Source organism: Carcharodon carcharias, chromosome 1 (assembly GCF_017639515.1).
Source record: "Carcharodon carcharias isolate sCarCar2 chromosome 1, sCarCar2.pri, whole genome shotgun sequence".
Classification (NCBI taxonomy): Eukaryota; Metazoa; Chordata; class Chondrichthyes; order Lamniformes; family Lamnidae; genus Carcharodon; species Carcharodon carcharias.
Window position 1 is genome coordinate 214,770,027 of NC_054467.1, and position 18,389 is coordinate 214,788,415.

Genomic DNA, 18,389 nt, shown 5'->3' on the forward strand with positions numbered 1-18,389 from the left:
TTTTTGTGAAAGGGAAGTCATACTGATTAATTAGCATTCTTTGAGGAAGTAACGAGCAAAGTCGATAAAGGGAAGTTGCAGATACAATGTGCTTAGATTTCAAGAAGGCATTTGACAAGATGTCACATCATGCTAAGGCCTCAACTACTTGCAATCTACATCAATGACTTGGATGAAGGGTTCAAGTGTATAGTTACTAAATTTGCCGACGACACAAAAACAGCCAAGAAGAGTAAGTTGTGAAGGAACATAGAAGCAGGAGTCGGCCATTCAGCCCATCCAGCCTGCTCTGCCATTCAGTTACATCATAACTGATTATTATCGCAACGCCTCTTTCCTACGCTATCCCTATAACCCTTGATGTCATTAGTATGCAGAAATCTATCGATTTCTGTCTTGAACATGCTTAATGATTAAGTTTCCACAGCCCTCTGAGATGGAGAATTCCAAAGATTCACCACCCACAGTGAAGAAATTCCTCCTCATCTCAGTCTTGAATGGCCTACCCCTTGCCCTGGTTCTAGACTTGCCAGCCAGGGGGAACATCCTATCTACATCCACCATGTCATGCCCTGTAGAATTTTGTAAGTTTTAACGAAATCATCTCTCATTCTTTGAAACTCTAGAGAATACAGGCCCAGTTTCCACATTCTCTCCTCATATTTAAGAGTCACCCACATTGGCAGGCCAGGTAAGGACCACAGATTTCCTCCCCTAAAGGACAGTTGTGAACCAAATGGGTTTTTACAACAGTTGACAATGGTTTCGTGGTCATCAGACTTTTAATTCCAGATTTTTATTGAATTTGAATTGGATTTGAACCCTAGTCCCCAGGGCATCACCTACTAGTCCAGTGGACCAAGTGCTGGAAAATGGGATTAAGCTGGGTGGCTCATTTTTCAGCTGGCACAGACAGGTTGGGCTGAGTGGCCTCCCCTTCTGCTGTAAATTTTCTATTTTCCCTGGAAGGGAGGGATGTGAGGAGAAGCAGGGGAGTGGCAGTACATGAATTGCTTCTTAGGAGAGCCAGCACGGACATGATGGGCCATATGGCCTTCTGAGCTGTAACAACTCTATGATTCTAACCCTCCAATATATCTGTGCTTGTCTTATTCTGCTCTCTTGTGCATTCCCAATCATAACTGCTCCATCATTGGTGGCCATGCCATCAGTTGCCTAGGCCCAAAACTCTGGAGTATCCTCCCTAAACCTCTCTACCTGCCATTTCTCCTTTAACACACTTTTTAAAACCTACCTCATTGACTAAGTTTTTGGTCATCTGACTTAATATCTCGTGTGGCTCAGTGTCATACTTATTGTTATGCTCCATTGAAGTGCTCTGTAATGTTTCATTATGTTTAAGGTGCTACATAAATATAAATTGCTGCTGTTGTAGACCGTGGGACAACTCTCCCAATTTGGACCTACGTCTCCAGATGTTAATGAAGAAAACTTTGCAGGGTTTTCTCAGCTGGGTGTTTTTTTTAATTCATTCTTTGGATGTGAGCATTACTGGGAAGTTCAGTATTGATTGCCCATCCCTGTTTGCCTTTGAGAAGATGGTGGTGAGCCGTCTTCTGGAACTGCTGCAGTCCTTGTGGTGTAGGTACAACCACAGTGCTGTTAGGGAGGGAGTTCCAGAATTTTGATCCAGTAATAGTGGAGGAACGGCGATATAGTTCCAAGTCAGGATGGTGTGCGACTTGGAGGGGAACTTGCAGGTGGTGGTGTTCCCATGCGCCTGGTGCCCTTGTTCTTCTAAGTGGTAGAGGTCATGGGTTTGGAAGTTGCCATTGAAGGAGCCTTGGTGAGTTGCTGCAGTGCATCTTGTAGATGGTACACATTGCTGAGAAAGTGCACCAGTGGTGGAGGGAGTGCGGATGAAGCAGGCTGCGTTGTCCTGGATGATGTTGAATTTTTTGTGTGTTGGAGTTGCAGTAATCCAGGCAATTGGAGAATATTCTATCACACTCCTGACCTATGCTTTATAAGTGGTAGACAGGCTTTGGGGAGTCAGGAGGTGAGTGGGACAATGCTTTTGTCATGTCCAGATCTGATGCCTGGGTCAATGCTGGGTGGTCCATCAACCTTTAGCCACCACTTTTGAACACCGAAAAGTGCCCAGTCTGCCTCAAATTACCCTGGAAAGGCAAAATATTGCAAAAATTTGAACAACATGCCAGGAAGATATAATTTTCATAATATTAATGGAATTTATTGTAAAGTAGAAATAGTGCCTGTGTGTGGGAGTTAATTGAATTAGAGACAACTGGTCTGAAGGCTTTGAAGCTAGGTTTGAAATGTTAAATAGGTAAACATGGCTGGATGTTAGAATGTGAGGTGTAGCAGCTCGGCCCAAGTGGAATGCTCCTCCTATATGATGTGGGAAGTCAGGGACACTTCTAGTGCCCAGGGTGACCATGTATGCAAGAAGTGTCTCTAGCTGCAGCTACTGGAAATCTATGCTTTGGAGCTGGAGCTGCGCTTGGAGTCACTGTGGTGTATCCGCGAGGATGAGATCTTCGTGGATAGCATGTATAGTGAGCTGATCACGCTGCAGGTAAAGAGTGCACAGGCAGAGAAAGGGAATGGGTGACCGCCAGAGTAAAAGCTCTGGGCAGGTAGTGCAGGAGTCCCCTGTGTCCATCTCCCTCTCCAACAGATTTTCCGTTTTGGATACTGCTGGGGTAGATGGTTTCTCAGGGGAATGCAGCAAGAGCCAAGTCCGAGGCACCACAAGTGGCTCAGCTGCACAGAGTGGGGGAGAAAAGAGTGGGAGAGCAATAGTGATAGGGGATTCTATCATAAGGGGAACAGATGGACATTTCTGTGGCCGCAGACATGACACCAGGATGGTATGTTATCTCCCTGGTTCCAGGGGCAAGGATGTGGAGCAGGTGAAGCTGGACAGAAGGTCAGTGAAGGTGGGGACAAAGGAGAGACTGACAAGGATGTCATGAACAAAAGGACCTTCCACCACCCTGCCCCACCACCATCCCCCCCCCCCCCCCCCCCCCAAACAGTCTAAATTTCATTACATTTTTACTTCTCTTTAGCTCTGAAAAAGTCATTAGGACTCGAAATATTAACTCTGTTTTTCTCTTCCACAGTTGAACCTGCAGAGCTTTCCCAGCATTTTCTGTTCTTGTTTCAGATTTCCAGCATCCGCAGTATCTTGCTTTTCCCTTACCGACTACACTTCAAAAGCACTTAAAGCGCTTCGAGACGTCCAGTAAGGGTGAGCGTCACTCCATAAATGCAAGTCATTCTCTTCAAACTTCTTTGCCAGTATTACTGGAAAGACGTGAGGAGAAGACGGCAGGAGGCGGTGTTCCCTGCCCTGTGTGATGTTGCAGAGTGAGTCAGCGGGAGAGAGTGGGCGACCTGTTGCTGCGCATTCACAGCCGGGGTGGAACTGAAGCGGCGGAGTCCGCGCTGCGGTCGGGACGGAATTTAAAGTTGCACAACATGGCGTTGATGAGGCTGTGTGGTCGCTTCTGCGTCGGTGAGTTTATTGTTAAATTTATCTATTTAGTTTTTTTTTCACGGAGCAACGTGGTTAGACGGTGGCGATCTTCCGATTGCCCGGTTGGGAAAGGTCTCCTTGTCCCCGTCCCGCCGGCGGTTTCAGTCGGGAATGTGAAGCCCGTTCTCGGCGGCTGTTGTTTAACTTGTTACCGGCAGGAAAACCGCACGTCGGGCTTATACATGAAAACAAAACCGACATTGTATGTTTTTTATAAGGGTAAGGGATGGCAGGTATTTTGCGAGCGAGTCTCCTTTGCCCTGTTGCATAACCACAGGGTTGGCGTCAGGCCGAGTTTACATTATTTTGGACAGGAGCGGATCTGCATTGACATGACTCGTCGTCTGTTCGTTTCACAAGCTGGGAAACCCACATTAACGGGCAGATTTAGGAGTCCATATTGTGCACAGATGCAACAAAACAAAAACCACACCGTATAATTGAAGGCCAAGGATATGTTGGCCATTCTCTTAAGGTCTGCCGTAAGGAAGTTGTGTCACAGTCGTCCAGAGCTATAGTTGGACCCGAACTGAAGTAGGAGTTCCTTGGAGTAAAGTACAGATTCGACATGATTGAAGGATTTGCTCGGTTAGAGAACCTTTCCTCGGGTCTCTCCACCGGCCCCCACCTCCCTCCAAAATTGGCTGAGGCTAAGTCAATTAAAAGTTTCTGAATTGAGATTTGCAGATTTTTGTTAGGTATGGATATTGAAGGATATGGAACCAAAGTGGATAAATGTTGTTGAGGTACGGATCAGCCATAATCTAACTGAATGGTGAGACAGCCCGAGTGGCTGAATTGCCTACTCCTGTCCCCAGGTTCTTATGTTCAGCCGATGAAGTGGCCTTCACGTCACTGCACACCTAGAAGAAATTTGATTTCATAGAATCATGAAAACTTAACACACGAAAGGAGGTCATTTTGCCTATCCCTGAATTGTCTTTGAAAGAACAATCATGCTTAGTCTCACAGCCTTGATTTTTTTTGCCCATAATCCTGTAGGTGCTTCATCCTCAACTCCCTGCCAGCTCGCTTCTTAAAAGCATTTATGGATTCACCTCTTCAGGCAGTGCGTTCCAGATCCTGGCAACAGAGTGAAAACATTTCTGCTCATTTCCTAAGATAAAAGCAAAAAACTGCGGATGCTGGAAATCCAAAACAAAAACAAAAATAACTGGAAAAATTCAGCAGGTCTGGCAGCATCTGTGGAGAATTTCGGACTTGAAACGTTAACTGTGTTCCTCTCCGCAGATGCTGTCAGACCTGCTGAGTTCTGCCCATTTCCTATCTAGGTTTAATTTTGGTCTTTCCAGCTTTATTATTTTTTATTATTTATTAAAAGTTTCTAACTCTGCTGAGTTTTGTGTAAAATTCTTGTCGGAAGCTGTCTATGCTTTGATAGAGCAATGTATGCTTTCAGACAAAGTACTGTGGTGCTGGAAATCTGAAATTAAACAGAAAATACTGGAAACATCCAGGATGAATCTGTATCGGGAGAAGCAATTTGTGTTTCAGGTTGATAACCTTTTCAAATGGTTTTCGCCTCAATTTTGTTTAATGTACTTTCCAGCCTGAGTCATAGTTGCTTCCTGATATAGTATTTTTTGTTTCCTCTTTGACTCTCTGTGCCTGACACTTAATGCAACATTTGGTGTCTCTGCAATGATTTGCCTGTTTTGGAACATGCAATGAGATCATGGCTGATCTGTTAATCCTCAATTCCACTTTCCTGCCTTTTCTCATAACCCTTGATTCCCGTACTGATTAAAAATCTGTCTGTCACAGCGTTGAATATACTTAACAATCTGGCCTTTATAGGCTAAAGAATTCCACAGATTCACTACCATCAGAGAATAAATTCCTCCTCATCTCTGTCTTAAATGGACAACCCCATACTCTGAGATTATGCCTTCTGGTCCTAGACTCTTCCACAAGGGGAAACAACCTCTCAGCATCTACCCTGTCAAGCCCCCTAAGAATCTTATATGTTTCAATAAAGGTCACCTCTCATTCTTCTAAACTCCAATGAGTACAGGCCCAGCCTACTCAATCTCTCCTCATAAGAAAACCCCTCCATACCCAGGATCAATCTAATAAACCTTCTCTGGACTGCCTCCAATGCTAGTATATATTTTCTTAGATAAGGGGACCAAAGCTATTCACGGTATTCTAGGTGTGGTCTAACTAGTGCCTTGCATAGTTTTAGAAAGATTTTTGTATTTTTATGCTCCAAATGCTTTTGAAATAATGGCCAACATTCCATTTGCCTTCTCTGTTACCTGCTGAGCTTGTATGTTAGCTTTTTGTGATTCATGCATGAAGACTCCCAAACCCCTCTGTGCTGCAGCTTTCTGCAGTCTTTCTCCATTTAAATAATATTCAGCTCCTATATTCTTCCTGCCAAGTGCACAACCTCACATTTTCCCACGTTATATTCCATCTGCCAAGTTTTTGCCCACTCAACCTATCTATATCCCTCTGTAGACTCTGTGTCATCCTCACCATTTGCCTTCCCACCTATTTTTGTGTAACCCGCAAACTTGGAGATAGTATATTCACTTCCCTCATCCAGGTCATTAATATATATTGTAAATAATTGAGGCCCCAGCACTGATCCCTGTGGCACTCCACAGGTTGCTATCCTGAAAATGCCCCCCTTATCCCAACTCTTTTATTAATTAGCCAATCCTCTATCCAATATACTATCCTCGACACCATTTGCTCTCATCTTATTAAGTAGCCTCATGTGCAGTACCTTATCGAACGCCTTTTGGAAATCCAAATATATTACATCTACTGGTTGCCTTTATCTATCCTGCTTGTTACCTCCTCAAAGAATTCTAATCAATTTGTCAGGCACGATTTCCTCTTCATGAAGCTATGCTGACTCTGTTTGATTATATTATGTATTTCTAAATATTCTGCTATTACATCCTTTATAATAGACTAACATTTTCCCAATGACATGTTAACTGGCCTATAGTTACCTGTTTTTTGCCTACCTCCCTTTTTGAATAAGGGTGTTACATTGGCAGTTTTCCAATTCTCCAGGACTTTTCCAGAATTTAAATCCAGATTCTTGGAAGATTACTACCAGTGCATCCACACACTCTGCAGCTACTTCCTTTAATATCCTAGGATGCAGGCCTTTAGTCCCCATTAGTTTCCCGAGTACTTTTTCTCTAGTGATAGTTATTGTAATTATTTCCTTCTCCCCCCGCCCCCTTTGCCCCATGATTATTTGGTATTTTTGGAATGCTATTAGTGACTTCTACCGTGAAGACTGATGCAAAGCATTCAACTCCTCTGCCATTGACTTTGAATTGTTTATCAGTGACCTGAACACACTGGTGAATGATGTGGAAAACTTATGCTGTTTCCTATGCAGTTACAAAGAACAACTCGAATAAATTGTGCCCTCGTGTCCCAAGGCAATGGCATTCAACCTCTGCAGCAGCAACTGGACAAAGAGCTGATGTGAAAGAAAAGCCTCAGCTAGATGAAAGGTAAACTGAAATTGTAACTGTGTGTATAACTGTTGGCACAGATAAGCTGTAGGTGGGAGGGGAGGGAAATTGTTGCATTCATTTCTCAATGGACATCCCAAATGTCCATTGTTTTGAGTATTTATTAGAACTGATGGTACCCTGGGTAAGAAAATGAGCCTCATTGGGATAGTTAACTTTTTGAAAGCTCTTGAAAAGTATCATTGCCTGAAATGGCACAAGTTGACTTTTGAAAGTGTTTAGTCTGTGGTGAATAGAGAGAGATATTGGATAAGGAATCTTTGAAACTTGTGGCAATGCCTGCAGGCTGGGTGTGGAAACGTGAGCTAATAAACTGAGTTTGCTGCATGTGACTGAGTTGCTGAAGTTCACATTTCGAATTGGTGGCATATAGTTTGTGTTTGTCCTGTGGTTAAAAGAAGGTTGCAGTGCAATGTGTTTTATGATGACCAACAGCTAACTTAATTATATTCTAGTGACTGCCCTCTCTTGGGCAAGTATTCCAGGACCCTGATGATTAACCATTGAGTCTAGCTTGCAGTTTGAACCTTGAGGGTTAAACTTTGCCACTGAAAGCTGCAATGTTTCTCATTGAGCTCCAGAATAGTCATGTCAGTTAGTAGCTTAATTGGTACTATGTTCTGATGTGATGGTAAGCTAATTCTGGCTGGACAAGTACTTGTTAAAATGTGCAGATTTAAACTTGAGCCATACTTGGGGATCTCCGAATGCTTGACTTTTGCATTTGTGCACTTTAAAGCTCTGGAGTTAATTAAGAAGTGTGTACACTCTTATCAGGCACGTAGAAACTGTATTTTTGTGGATTTCTCAGTTACTTGTTGGAGATTTTAAAAATAATTTTGCATTTAAAAAAGGTGAAAAATTTTTGTGTACAAAACAAAAACCAGGACCCCTCCATAGAACGCTAAAATCTAAACTTGCTCACACTTGCACCAAACAGCATTAAAAATGAAACCTGTTTAAACTATATTAACCCATATTACAGTGTAGTGATTGCTGTAATTTATGCACAAATGTCTCAGCAGTCTCAGATAAAGGCAGATGGGCGATTAAATACAGAAATTGAAAAGTTGCTGTCAGTTGCGCAACTCTGCCATTATCCTCACAAAAACAGCAACTCACTGTATGGTTCCTCTTTCAAATGCATGTACAGCCAGTAAATTCCTACATTTGCAGGGTGGATACAAAGTAATCTTGCTCCAGAAAGTTAAGTCAAGCTAGTTCATGTCTAACTACCCTTTTGAAAGACTTTGATTGCATTTATATGGTGCCTTTCACCACCTAAGAACACCTCAACATGTTTTACAGCCAGTGAAGTGCTTTGAAGTGTAGTCACTGTTGGAATACAGGAAATGCAGCAGCAAGCTCCCAAAAGCAGCAATGTGATAATGAATAGGTATTCTGTTTTGTGATGTTGATCAAGGGGAAGATATTGGGCAGAACACTGGGTATAATTCCCTGTTTTTCTTTGAAATAGTTCCATGGGGTCTTTTCCATTCACTCCAGAGCAGGTGTCGCCTCGGTTTAACAGTTTATCAAAAAGGTAGCACCTCCGAAAGTGGTAGTGCACTGGGGTGTCAACCTTGATGTTTGTGCCTTTGTTCTGTAATTAGACTTAAACCCACAATCTTCTGACTCGGGAGAGTGCTACCAAGAGAGCCATGCCGCACAGCAGTATGATCAGTGTTAATTATTGCCTCTCTGGCACTGAAAATTAACTATTATAACTGTCCTGTCTCATTCCTTTAGATCTTAATTGTTATAGGAGTTTTTAAAGATAAAAAATTGCTTGTTCTTTTGTAGTGTCTCTCTCTCAATCGAATCTTTGCCTTTTGATTGCTCTTTCTGTATCTGTTTTTAAGTTAGAATGGTGAATTCAGTGTCAACTTGTTATAGCCTTTGCTAAGGTAGGTTACAATTCTTCAATCTGATTGGTTAGGGAGATACATAGCTGCTTGCCCCATTAACTTAGATCCCAGATGTCTTGTAGAGGGTACTGTGCTGTTCCAGCTCTAATTTGAGGAAACAAACCTTCTTTGTTTCGAGCTTATAACTTAAATGTTAATTACTTGTTTCACAGGTGTAGGGCAACAGTATTGTTAGCTTTTAAGTATAGGAGTAATGTAAGTTCACTGCCCTCCTATTCTCCCTTAATCTCCCTCCACAGCTGCTGCTTTGACCTTGCCATCTCATGCAGCCTTGGTACTCCCATCGTGTCTGTTACGATAACATCTCTGATCATTTTCCTATAAAGCTCTCCACCTATATTCCCTTCCCCCTCCCAACCACGCTTCCTTCTGTGCCTGACCCTGCAAAAACTCACTCACTATCCTGGTTCCATTCTTAACTATCCAGTTGTATCCAAGAATCAGCTGCAGTGGATTTTCTTCCTGCTCCTGCACCATTGCTTCTCCTGTCCCCTAAGAACCTATCTTTGACACGCTCCTATTTCTCATCTATATGCTGCCACGTGGCAACATCATTCAAGAAAACTGCATCAGTTTCCACGTATGTTGATGACACACAGTTCATGTTCATTCTAATTTATTTTTGAAGTGCATGGGTGATTTGTTTTTTATGTGCATGTAACCTTTTTAATTAAAAACAAAAAAAACTGCGGATGCTGGAAATCCAAAACAAAAACAGAATTACCTGGAAAAACTCAGCAGGTCTGGCAGCATCGGCGGAGAAGAAAAGAGTTGACGTTTCGAGTCCTCATGACCTCGAGTCATGAGGACTCGAAACGTCAACTCTTTTCTTCGCCGCCAATGCTGCCAGACCTGCTGAGTTTTTCCAGGTAATTCTGTTTTTGTTTTGTAACCTTTTTAATTTTTTTTTGCATGGCTGTGCCTGCAGGGTAACTTAAAGGGGCCACTGAGTGTGATGCCCGCGCAACTGACTGGAAACATTGCTCACAGTCAACTCTCTTGACTGTCTCGAAATTGCACGATTTCTTGTTTGAAGAGGAAAAATTCCTCGAACTAAATATTGGGAAGGCCAAAGCCATTGTTTTTGGTCCTTGCCACAAGCCCTGCTTCTTAGCCACCTACTCCATTGCTCTCCCAGGTAACTGTATTGAGGCTGAAACAAACTACTGACAATTTTTGCAGTATTTGATCTTGGGATGGGCTCCCATCCACATATCTGCACCATCACTAAGATGCCAATCTCTACCTCTCTAACATTGTTTGACTCTACCCCTGTCTCAGCTTACCTACTGCTGAAATCCTCATCATGCCTCTGTTACTTCTAGGCTTGACTGCTACTGACTTCCACTTTCTACCCTTTAAGCTAAGGTCATCCAAAACTTTGCTGCTCATAGGAGGAAATAGCAAATGCTCTGAGGATCATTTTCCAATCCTCACTAGATACAGGTGAATTACCAGAGGATTGGAGGCCTGCGAACGTTTTACCAATATTTAAGAAGGGTGCAAGGGATTTGCCAAATAATTATAGGCTGGTCAGTCTGACTTTGATGGTGGGCAAATTATTAGAAGTAATTCTGAGAGACAGGACAAACTGTCACTTAGAAAGGAACAGATTAATTAGGGAGAGTCAGCATGGTTTTCTTGGGGAAAGGTCGGGTTTTACTAATTTAATAGGATTTTTTGAGGAAGTAACAAGGAGGATTGATGAGGGTAGTGCAGTGGATATTGTCTACATTGATTTTAGTAAGGCATTTGACAAGATCCCACATGGCAAACTGGGCAGTAAAGTAAAAGCCAATGGGATACAGGGGAATGTGGCGAGTTGGATCCAAAATTGGCTCAGCGACAGGAAATGAAGGGTAATGGTCGCTGGATGTTTTTGCGAATGGAAAATGGTGTCCAGTGGTGTTCCACAGGGCTCTGTGTTGGGTCCCTTGCTGTTTATTGCATGTATTAATGATTTGGACTTAAATATGGGTAGAATGATTGGGAAATTTGCAGATGATACAACAGTTGGCCATGTAGTTGATAGTGAAAAGGATAACTGTTGTCTCCAGAATGTTATAATTGGTTTGGATGAGTGGACGGAAAAGTGGCTGATGGAGTTCAATCCAGAGAAGTGTGAGGTAATGCATTTGGGGAGGGCAAACAAAGCAAGGGAATACATAATAAATGGGAGGATATTGGGAGGGATAGAGGAAGTGAGAGATCTTGAAGTGCATGTGCACAGGTCCCTGAAGGTGGCAAGACATGTGGAAAAGGTGGTAAAGAAAACATAAGGAATGCTTTCCTTTATTGGACGAGGCATTGAATACAAAAGTAGGGATGTAATGATGCAACTGTATAAAACGCTGGTTAAGCCACAGCTGGAATTTTGTGTACAGTTCTGGTCACCAAATTACAGGAAGGACATAATTGCTCTGGAAAAAGTGCAGAGGGGGTTTACAAGATTGTTGCCAGGGCTTGAACATTTCAGCTATGACGAAAGATTGGATAGGCTATGGTTGTTTTTCTTGGGACTGAGGGTGGCCTGATTGAGGTATTTGAGATTGAGGGGCCTAGATAGAATAGACAGGGGTGCCCTGTTTTCCCTAGTGGAGAGGTCAATTACCAGGGAACACAGATTTAAGGTGATTGGTAAAAAAGTTAGAGGGGACTTGAGGAAAAGCTTCTTCACTCAGAAGAAGGTGGGTGTTAGGAATTCACTGCTTGGTTTGGTGGTTGAGGCAGAAACCCTCAATTCATTTAAAAGCTACCTGGATTTGCACCTGCAAGGCTATGGTGCTGGAAGGTGGGATTAGAATGGGCGGCTATTTTTAAATTATTTTTCTTTTTCAGCCGCCAAAGACATTATGGGCTGAATGGCCTCTTTCTGTGCTATAACTTTTCTATGGTTCTATGTCCTAGCTCATTCTCAAGTCCCATTCAGCATCACCCCAGTACTCAATGATCTACATTGGCTTCTGATTAAACACTGCTTTAACTTCATGATTCTCATCTTTGTTTTCAAATCTCCTCCTTGGTTTCCACCTCCCAATCTTTAATCTCCTCCAAACCCTCCAAGATACCTCTGCCCTCCACCAATTCTGGCTGCTTAAGCATCTCCAATTTTAATTGTTCCACCATTGATGGCTGTGCCTTCAGCTGCCAAGGCTGTTAATTTTTGGAATTTCCTCCTCGCACCTCTTCACCTTTCTACCTACCTCCTTTTCCTTTTAAGACTTGCTTTAAAACCTGCTAAGTTTTTGGTGATCTGCCCTAATATCTCCCTAAGTGGTTTAGTGTGAAATTTTGTTTGATAGCGCTCCACGAAGCATCTTGGAGTCTTTTACAAAGTAAAAGACACTAGATACATACTGCTGTGTATGTTAAATGTTAAAAAGTGAACTGTGATGGCCTATTAATATGGTGGCCCTACAGATGTCTGAGCCTGCCAGAAGTTCAGAGTTCAAAAGTGTGTTCATAGTCCTCAGGTAAAGAATTAATGAAATATGTGTGCCTTGTGCCAGAGCACCTCTAGTGAGTCATTTTTTTTATACTGTTGCAGTGCCAAAGCAATAAAGGGCAATAGAGCCTTGCACTTCTGGCCTGAGTTGATGGGCATTGGCTAAGCTGCTCTTACAGTTGAAAGGGAGGAAAATTTATGAGCTGTGTTAATAACCCCACTGTCCATTGAATTCCACTGACAATACACAGCATGCTTATGCATAAGTAAGAAAATAAATTCTTGGCTGTAATTTGTGCTGAGACTAATGAGGCAGTATTTATATAGTGATCATCAGTATATGATCATCAGTATATGTTCTGTCAAATCGTCCTTTTTTTTAATTTGTAAAAACCTGTGGTTTTCACTGTTTAACTGCTCTATCTTAGATAAGGTTGCAATTTCTTGTAATTTGCGTTTTTGCAAATAGGCTTGCCAGCAAAGTTGAAGTTCATGCAATCAAAGGAAAACTGGTAGCATGCATATGTAGTCAAGTGGCAGGAAATCAGGAGTAATGGTAAACGGTTGTTTTTCAGACTGGAGCAAAGTATACAGGAGTTAGTACTAGAGCCATTGCTCCTCTTGATATACATGAGTGAATTAGACTTGTGTGTCGATGGTACAATTTCAGAAATTGCAGATGACAAAAGCTTTGAAGTATTGTGAACCGTGAGGAAGATGACACCAACAGGCTGGGAGAATGGGCGGGCACATGGCAAAAGAAATTTAGTGCAGAGAAGTATGAAACAATACACTTTGGTAGGAAGAATAAGGCGAGGGAATACAAAATAAAGGGTACAATTCTAAAGCTGATTCAGGTAATGGTGAAACCTATAGTGCACAAATCATTGAAGGTGGCAAGGTAGGTTAAGAAAGTGGTTAAAAAGGAACATTGGATCTTTGTCCTTATAAATAGAAGCATAGAGTACAAAAGGAAGGAAAGTGTGAAGAGTTAGTAAAGTACTGGTTCAGTATCAACGATAGTGTCCAGTTCTGGGCACTGCACTTTAGGAAGCTTCTGAAGGCATTAGAAAGGATGTAGAAAAGATTTACAAGAATAATTCCAGGATGAGGGACTTCAGTTACATGGATAGATTGGAGTACCTGGGGTGGTTGTCCTTAGAGAAGAGAAGGTTGAGAAAAGATTTGATAGTGTTGCTCAAACTCATGATGGATCAGGGCAGAGTGAATAGGGAGAAACTATTACCACTGGCAGAAGGATTGAGAACCGGAGAACATAGATTTAAGGCAAAGTGACCAAAGGAAATGCGAAGAATAACTTTTTTACACAATGAGTGGTTAGGCTCTGGAATGCACTGCCTGTAAAGATGGCGGACACAGATTCAGTTATGGCTTTCAAAAGGAAATTGAATAAGCAATTTGAGGGTTAAAATTTTTAGGACAACAGGAAAAAGGCAGGGGAGTGTTATGATCCCAGCTGATGTTATTAATGGACAAATCAGATTCCAGAATGGAACCTGGCTTGATAGATCATAATTCTTATTTTTTAAACCATGAAGAGTACTTACTGAACAGATTCACAGGAGCCTGCTGTTGACTTTTCAACATCAAGATAAAACATTTATTAAGCAAGAAATAGTAACTACATTACACTAGACAGCAAAAGGTTAGAAAGATTTCAACACCGACACCAAGGAAAAAAATATTCAAACACGCGTTATCACTTTTATCCCAGCAATACCCTTACAGACCCAACACTCCAGTGAAGAGCTACCACCATTTATTTCCACAATAAGGCTAGAGCTGTTTCAGTTGCGAAGAGGTTTCTTTCCCAGTAGACTTCTGAACATTCACTAGAAGTCCTTCCACAATTGGTATCTCCATTGAAATAGTAAACTCATGCTAAATTCACTATTACTTTAACTTTAGAACAATACATATGAGTTCCTTAAACTCATTTTCATAGCGAGAGGATTTGAGTACAGGAGCAGGGATGTCTTGCTGCAATTATACAGGGCCTTGGTGAGACCACACTTGGAATATTGTGTGCCGTTTCGGTCTTCTTATCTGAGGAAGGATGTTCTTGCTACAGAGGGAGTGCAACAAAGGTTTACCCAACTGATTCCTGGGATGGCGGGACTGACATATGAGGAGAGTTGAATCAGTTAGAATTATATTCACTGGCGTTCAGAAGAATGAGAGGGGATCTCATAGAAACCTATAAAATTCTAACAGAACGAGACATGGTAGATGCAGGAAGGATGTTCCCAAAGGTGGGGGAAGCCCAGAACCAGGGGTCACAGTCTGAGGATATGGGGTAGACCATTTAGGACTGAGATGAGGAGAAATTTCTTCACCCAGAAAGTGGTGAGCCTGTGGAATTCGCTACCACAGAAAGTAGTTGAGGCCAAAACATTGTATGTTTTCAAGAAGGAGTTAGATATAGTTCTTGGGGCGAGAGGGATCAAAGGATATGGGGAGAAAGCGGGAGCAGGCTATTGAGTTGCATGATCAGCCATGATCATAATGAACGGCAGAGCAGGCTCAAAGGGCCAAATGACCTACTCCTGCTCCTCTTTTCAATGTTTCTATGTTTTTATTTCCTCAGCAGTCTGGCATCATTTCCAGCCAGAGAGAGTCTTAGACCCTTTTTCAGTCTTCACTCTGTGGTGTACCCGTACCAACTAAACTGCCTTTCTGTCTCTCTCCATGTCTCTATGGATGTCTTTCTGGACCCCTGTTGTGAAGCAACAGCAGTTTTTTCTCTACTTCATGTTTTCGTTTTAACTGCACTCAACTACTAGCCCCTTAGTAACCCACCATCTCTTCACTTCAAGAGTTGTAAAACCTTATTAAAAATGCATGTATACAAACAGACCCCGAGACTTGCTGGCTGCATCTTACAAAAACTCTAACTTGAAACCAAACCTAGGTTTCACCTTTCTTAACACACAAATTAAAAAAGTATAAATTAAAGCTATAGCTTGTTACTAACACTCACAAATACAAATATAACAAAACTATATCTAGTTCCTAACAAGTGGGACTAGCTGCATTATTCTTGCAGAGAGCTGACAGAGGCTTGACACGCTGAATGTCCTTCTCCTGTCCTGTAGCAATTTTATAATTATCTGTTGAAGAAATCGTTCAATATGTGTTACTGTTCTAAACACTTATTCTTTGTCCTCCTATTTCAGGAGACCGAAGACTGGCATCCTCATGTTAAACATGGGAGGACCTGAAACTTTAGATGATGTTCATGATTTCCTACTTCGGCTTTTCACTGATAAAGACCTTATTCCACTTCCAGCTCAAAGGTAAAACCTATTGTTGTACTTTAATTCTGTTTATTGGTCTTTAAAGTTAGCATTTGTAACAGTAGAAACTGCTTTTAAACAAAGCATGCTTCTCATAAAAGTAAAAAAGCAAAATACTGTGGATGCTGGAAATCTGAAATCCTCCTGCGGAGGTCCTCAGCATCACAGATGCCAGTCTTCAGCCTATTTGATTCACTCCTCACAGTATCAAGAAGCAGCTGAAGGCACTGGATATTGCAAAGGCTATGGACCCTGACAATATTCTGGCAATAGTACTGAAGACTTGTGCTCCAGAACTGGCTGCACCCCTACCCAAGCTGTTCGAGTACAGCAATAACACTGGCATCTACCCAGCAATGTGGAAAATTGCCCAAGTATGCCTTGTAGACAAGAAACAGGACAAATCCGACCTAACCAATTACCACCTCATCAGTCTACTCTCGATCATCAGTAAAGTGATGGAACAGGTCATCAACAGTGCTATCAAGCAACACTTGCTTACCAATAACCTACTCACTGACGCCCAGTTTGGGTTCCACCAGGGCCACTCAGCTTCTGACCTCACTACAGCCTTGGTTCAAACAAGTGTGGCATCAAGGAGCCCAAGCAAAACTGGAGCCAATGGGAATCAAGGAGCAAAATTGTCCACTGATTGGAGTCATAGCCAGCACAAAGGAAGATGGTTGTGGTTGTTGGAGGTCAATCATCTCAGCTCCAGAACATCACTGCAGGAGCTCCTCGAGGTAGTGTCTAGACCCAACCATCTTCAGCTGCTTCATCAATGACCTTCCTTCCATCATAAGGTCAGAAGTGGAGATGTTCGCTGATGATTGCACAATGTTCAGCACCATTCGCGACTCCTCAGATACTGAAGCAGTCTATGTCCGAATGTAGTAAGACCTAGACAATATTCAGATTTGTGCCAGCAAGTAACACTTGCACCACAGAAGTGCCAGGCAATGACCATCTCCAACAAGAGAGAATCTAACCATCGCCCTTTGATGTTCAGTGGCATTGTTACCATTACTGAATCCCACGCTATCAACATCCTGGGAGCTACTATTGACCAGCCATATAAATATTGTGGCTACAAGAGTAGGTCAGAGGCTAGGAATTCTGGGGCGAGTAACTCACTTTCTGACTCCTCAAAGCCTGTCCATCTACAAGGCACAAGTCAGGATTGTGATGGAACACTCTCCACTTGCCTGGACGAGTGCAGGCCCGACAACACTCAAGAAGCTTTGACACCATCCAGGACAAAGCAGCCCGTTTGATTGGCACCTTCTTCCACAAACATGCACTCCCTCCACAACTGATGAACAGTGGTAGCGGTGTGTGCCATCTACAAGATGCACTGCAGGAACTTAACCAAGGCTTCTTAGGCAGTACCTTCCAAACCCACAACCGCTACCACCAAGGGCAGCAGATGTATGGGAACGCCACCACCTGGAAATTCCCCTCCAAGCCACTCATTAGCCTGACTTGGAAATATATCGCCTTCACTATTGCTGGGTGGGTCAACATCCTGGAACTCTCCCCCTAACAGCACTGTGGGTGTACCTACACAGGGACTACAGCGGCTCAAGAACGCAGCTCACCACCACCTTCTCGAGCAATTATGGATGAGCAAAAACACAAAATGCTGGAAAAATGCAGCATCTGTGGAGCGAGAAACAGAGTTAATGTTTCTAGGCTTCTCTTCAGCTCTGAAGAAGAGTCATACAGACTCAAAGTTAACTCTGTTTCTCTCTCCAGACCTGTGTTTTTCCAGCATTTTCTGTTTCTCGTTGATATAAAAGTATCTGATTCCTATTAAAAAGATGATTAATTCTTACAGTTATGTTAACATACATGTATAGTGGCATTGATTTCAACTTTTAATCATAATTCAAATACTTTCTCTAAGTATGCTTTTCTCTAACAGTTTGCTGTGGCTTCCCTGACTCTACATGCCGCCTTTTGCTTTCCTTCACTTGGAGGGTAGTGAATCTTTGGAATTCTCTACCCCAGATGGCTGTGGAAGTTCAGTCATTATGTTCAGGACGGATTGATAGATCTCTCGATACTATGACATCAAGAGATATGGGGATAGCGTGGGAAAATGGCGTTGAAGTAAACGATCAGCCATGATCTAGTTGAATGGTGGAGCAGGCTCAAAGGGCTGAATAGCCTACTGCTCCTATGTTCACTTACCAGGTAATAATGTGTGGTGTCCCAGATCATAACTTGCATGAAAAGAATAAAATATGAGAAAAAGACCAAACGGAATATGAAAGAAAGCTGGGGATTCATGACATAAATTTGTCACGTTCTTTCTTGGAATGTATGGTTATGGTTGGTTAAACCATTCCTGAGTTATGGTGTCAGCAGGGACACAGTGTAGGCAGGGCCGTGGGATCCTCTGCTTGGAGGCCAAAGTCCCCTGTGGCGAAGGTAAGATGTCAACCTCCCATACGACATTACTCTTTGGCCCAAGGTGTCATACCAAGTTCAGTTGAGATTGGCCCAAGGTCCTTGGAGTAGCTTTTATATCATACAAATAAAACCATATGTGCATATATTTATATATTTATATTTGTACTTTTACATATATAGGAACATAGAACTTAGGAGCAGGAATAGGCCATTCAACCCTTTGAGCCTGCT

At 42.4% G+C, this 18,389-nt stretch overlaps 1 protein-coding gene across 1 annotated transcript in view; it reads left to right on the forward strand.

Annotated features, from left to right (window-relative positions):
- The first annotated feature begins 3,293 nt into the window (after nt 1-3,293).
- The window catches only part of fech (ferrochelatase), a 44,264-nt gene continuing 29,168 nt past the window's right edge, over nt 3,294-18,389 (forward strand). The window contains exons 1-3 of the mRNA XM_041197292.1: nt 3,294-3,505; nt 6,915-7,032; nt 15,624-15,743. Coding sequence (XP_041053226.1) covers nt 3,469-3,505; nt 6,915-7,032; nt 15,624-15,743 — 275 coding nt within the window. The 5' untranslated portion in view covers nt 3,294-3,468. The remainder of the gene's footprint in view (nt 3,506-6,914; nt 7,033-15,623; nt 15,744-18,389) is intronic.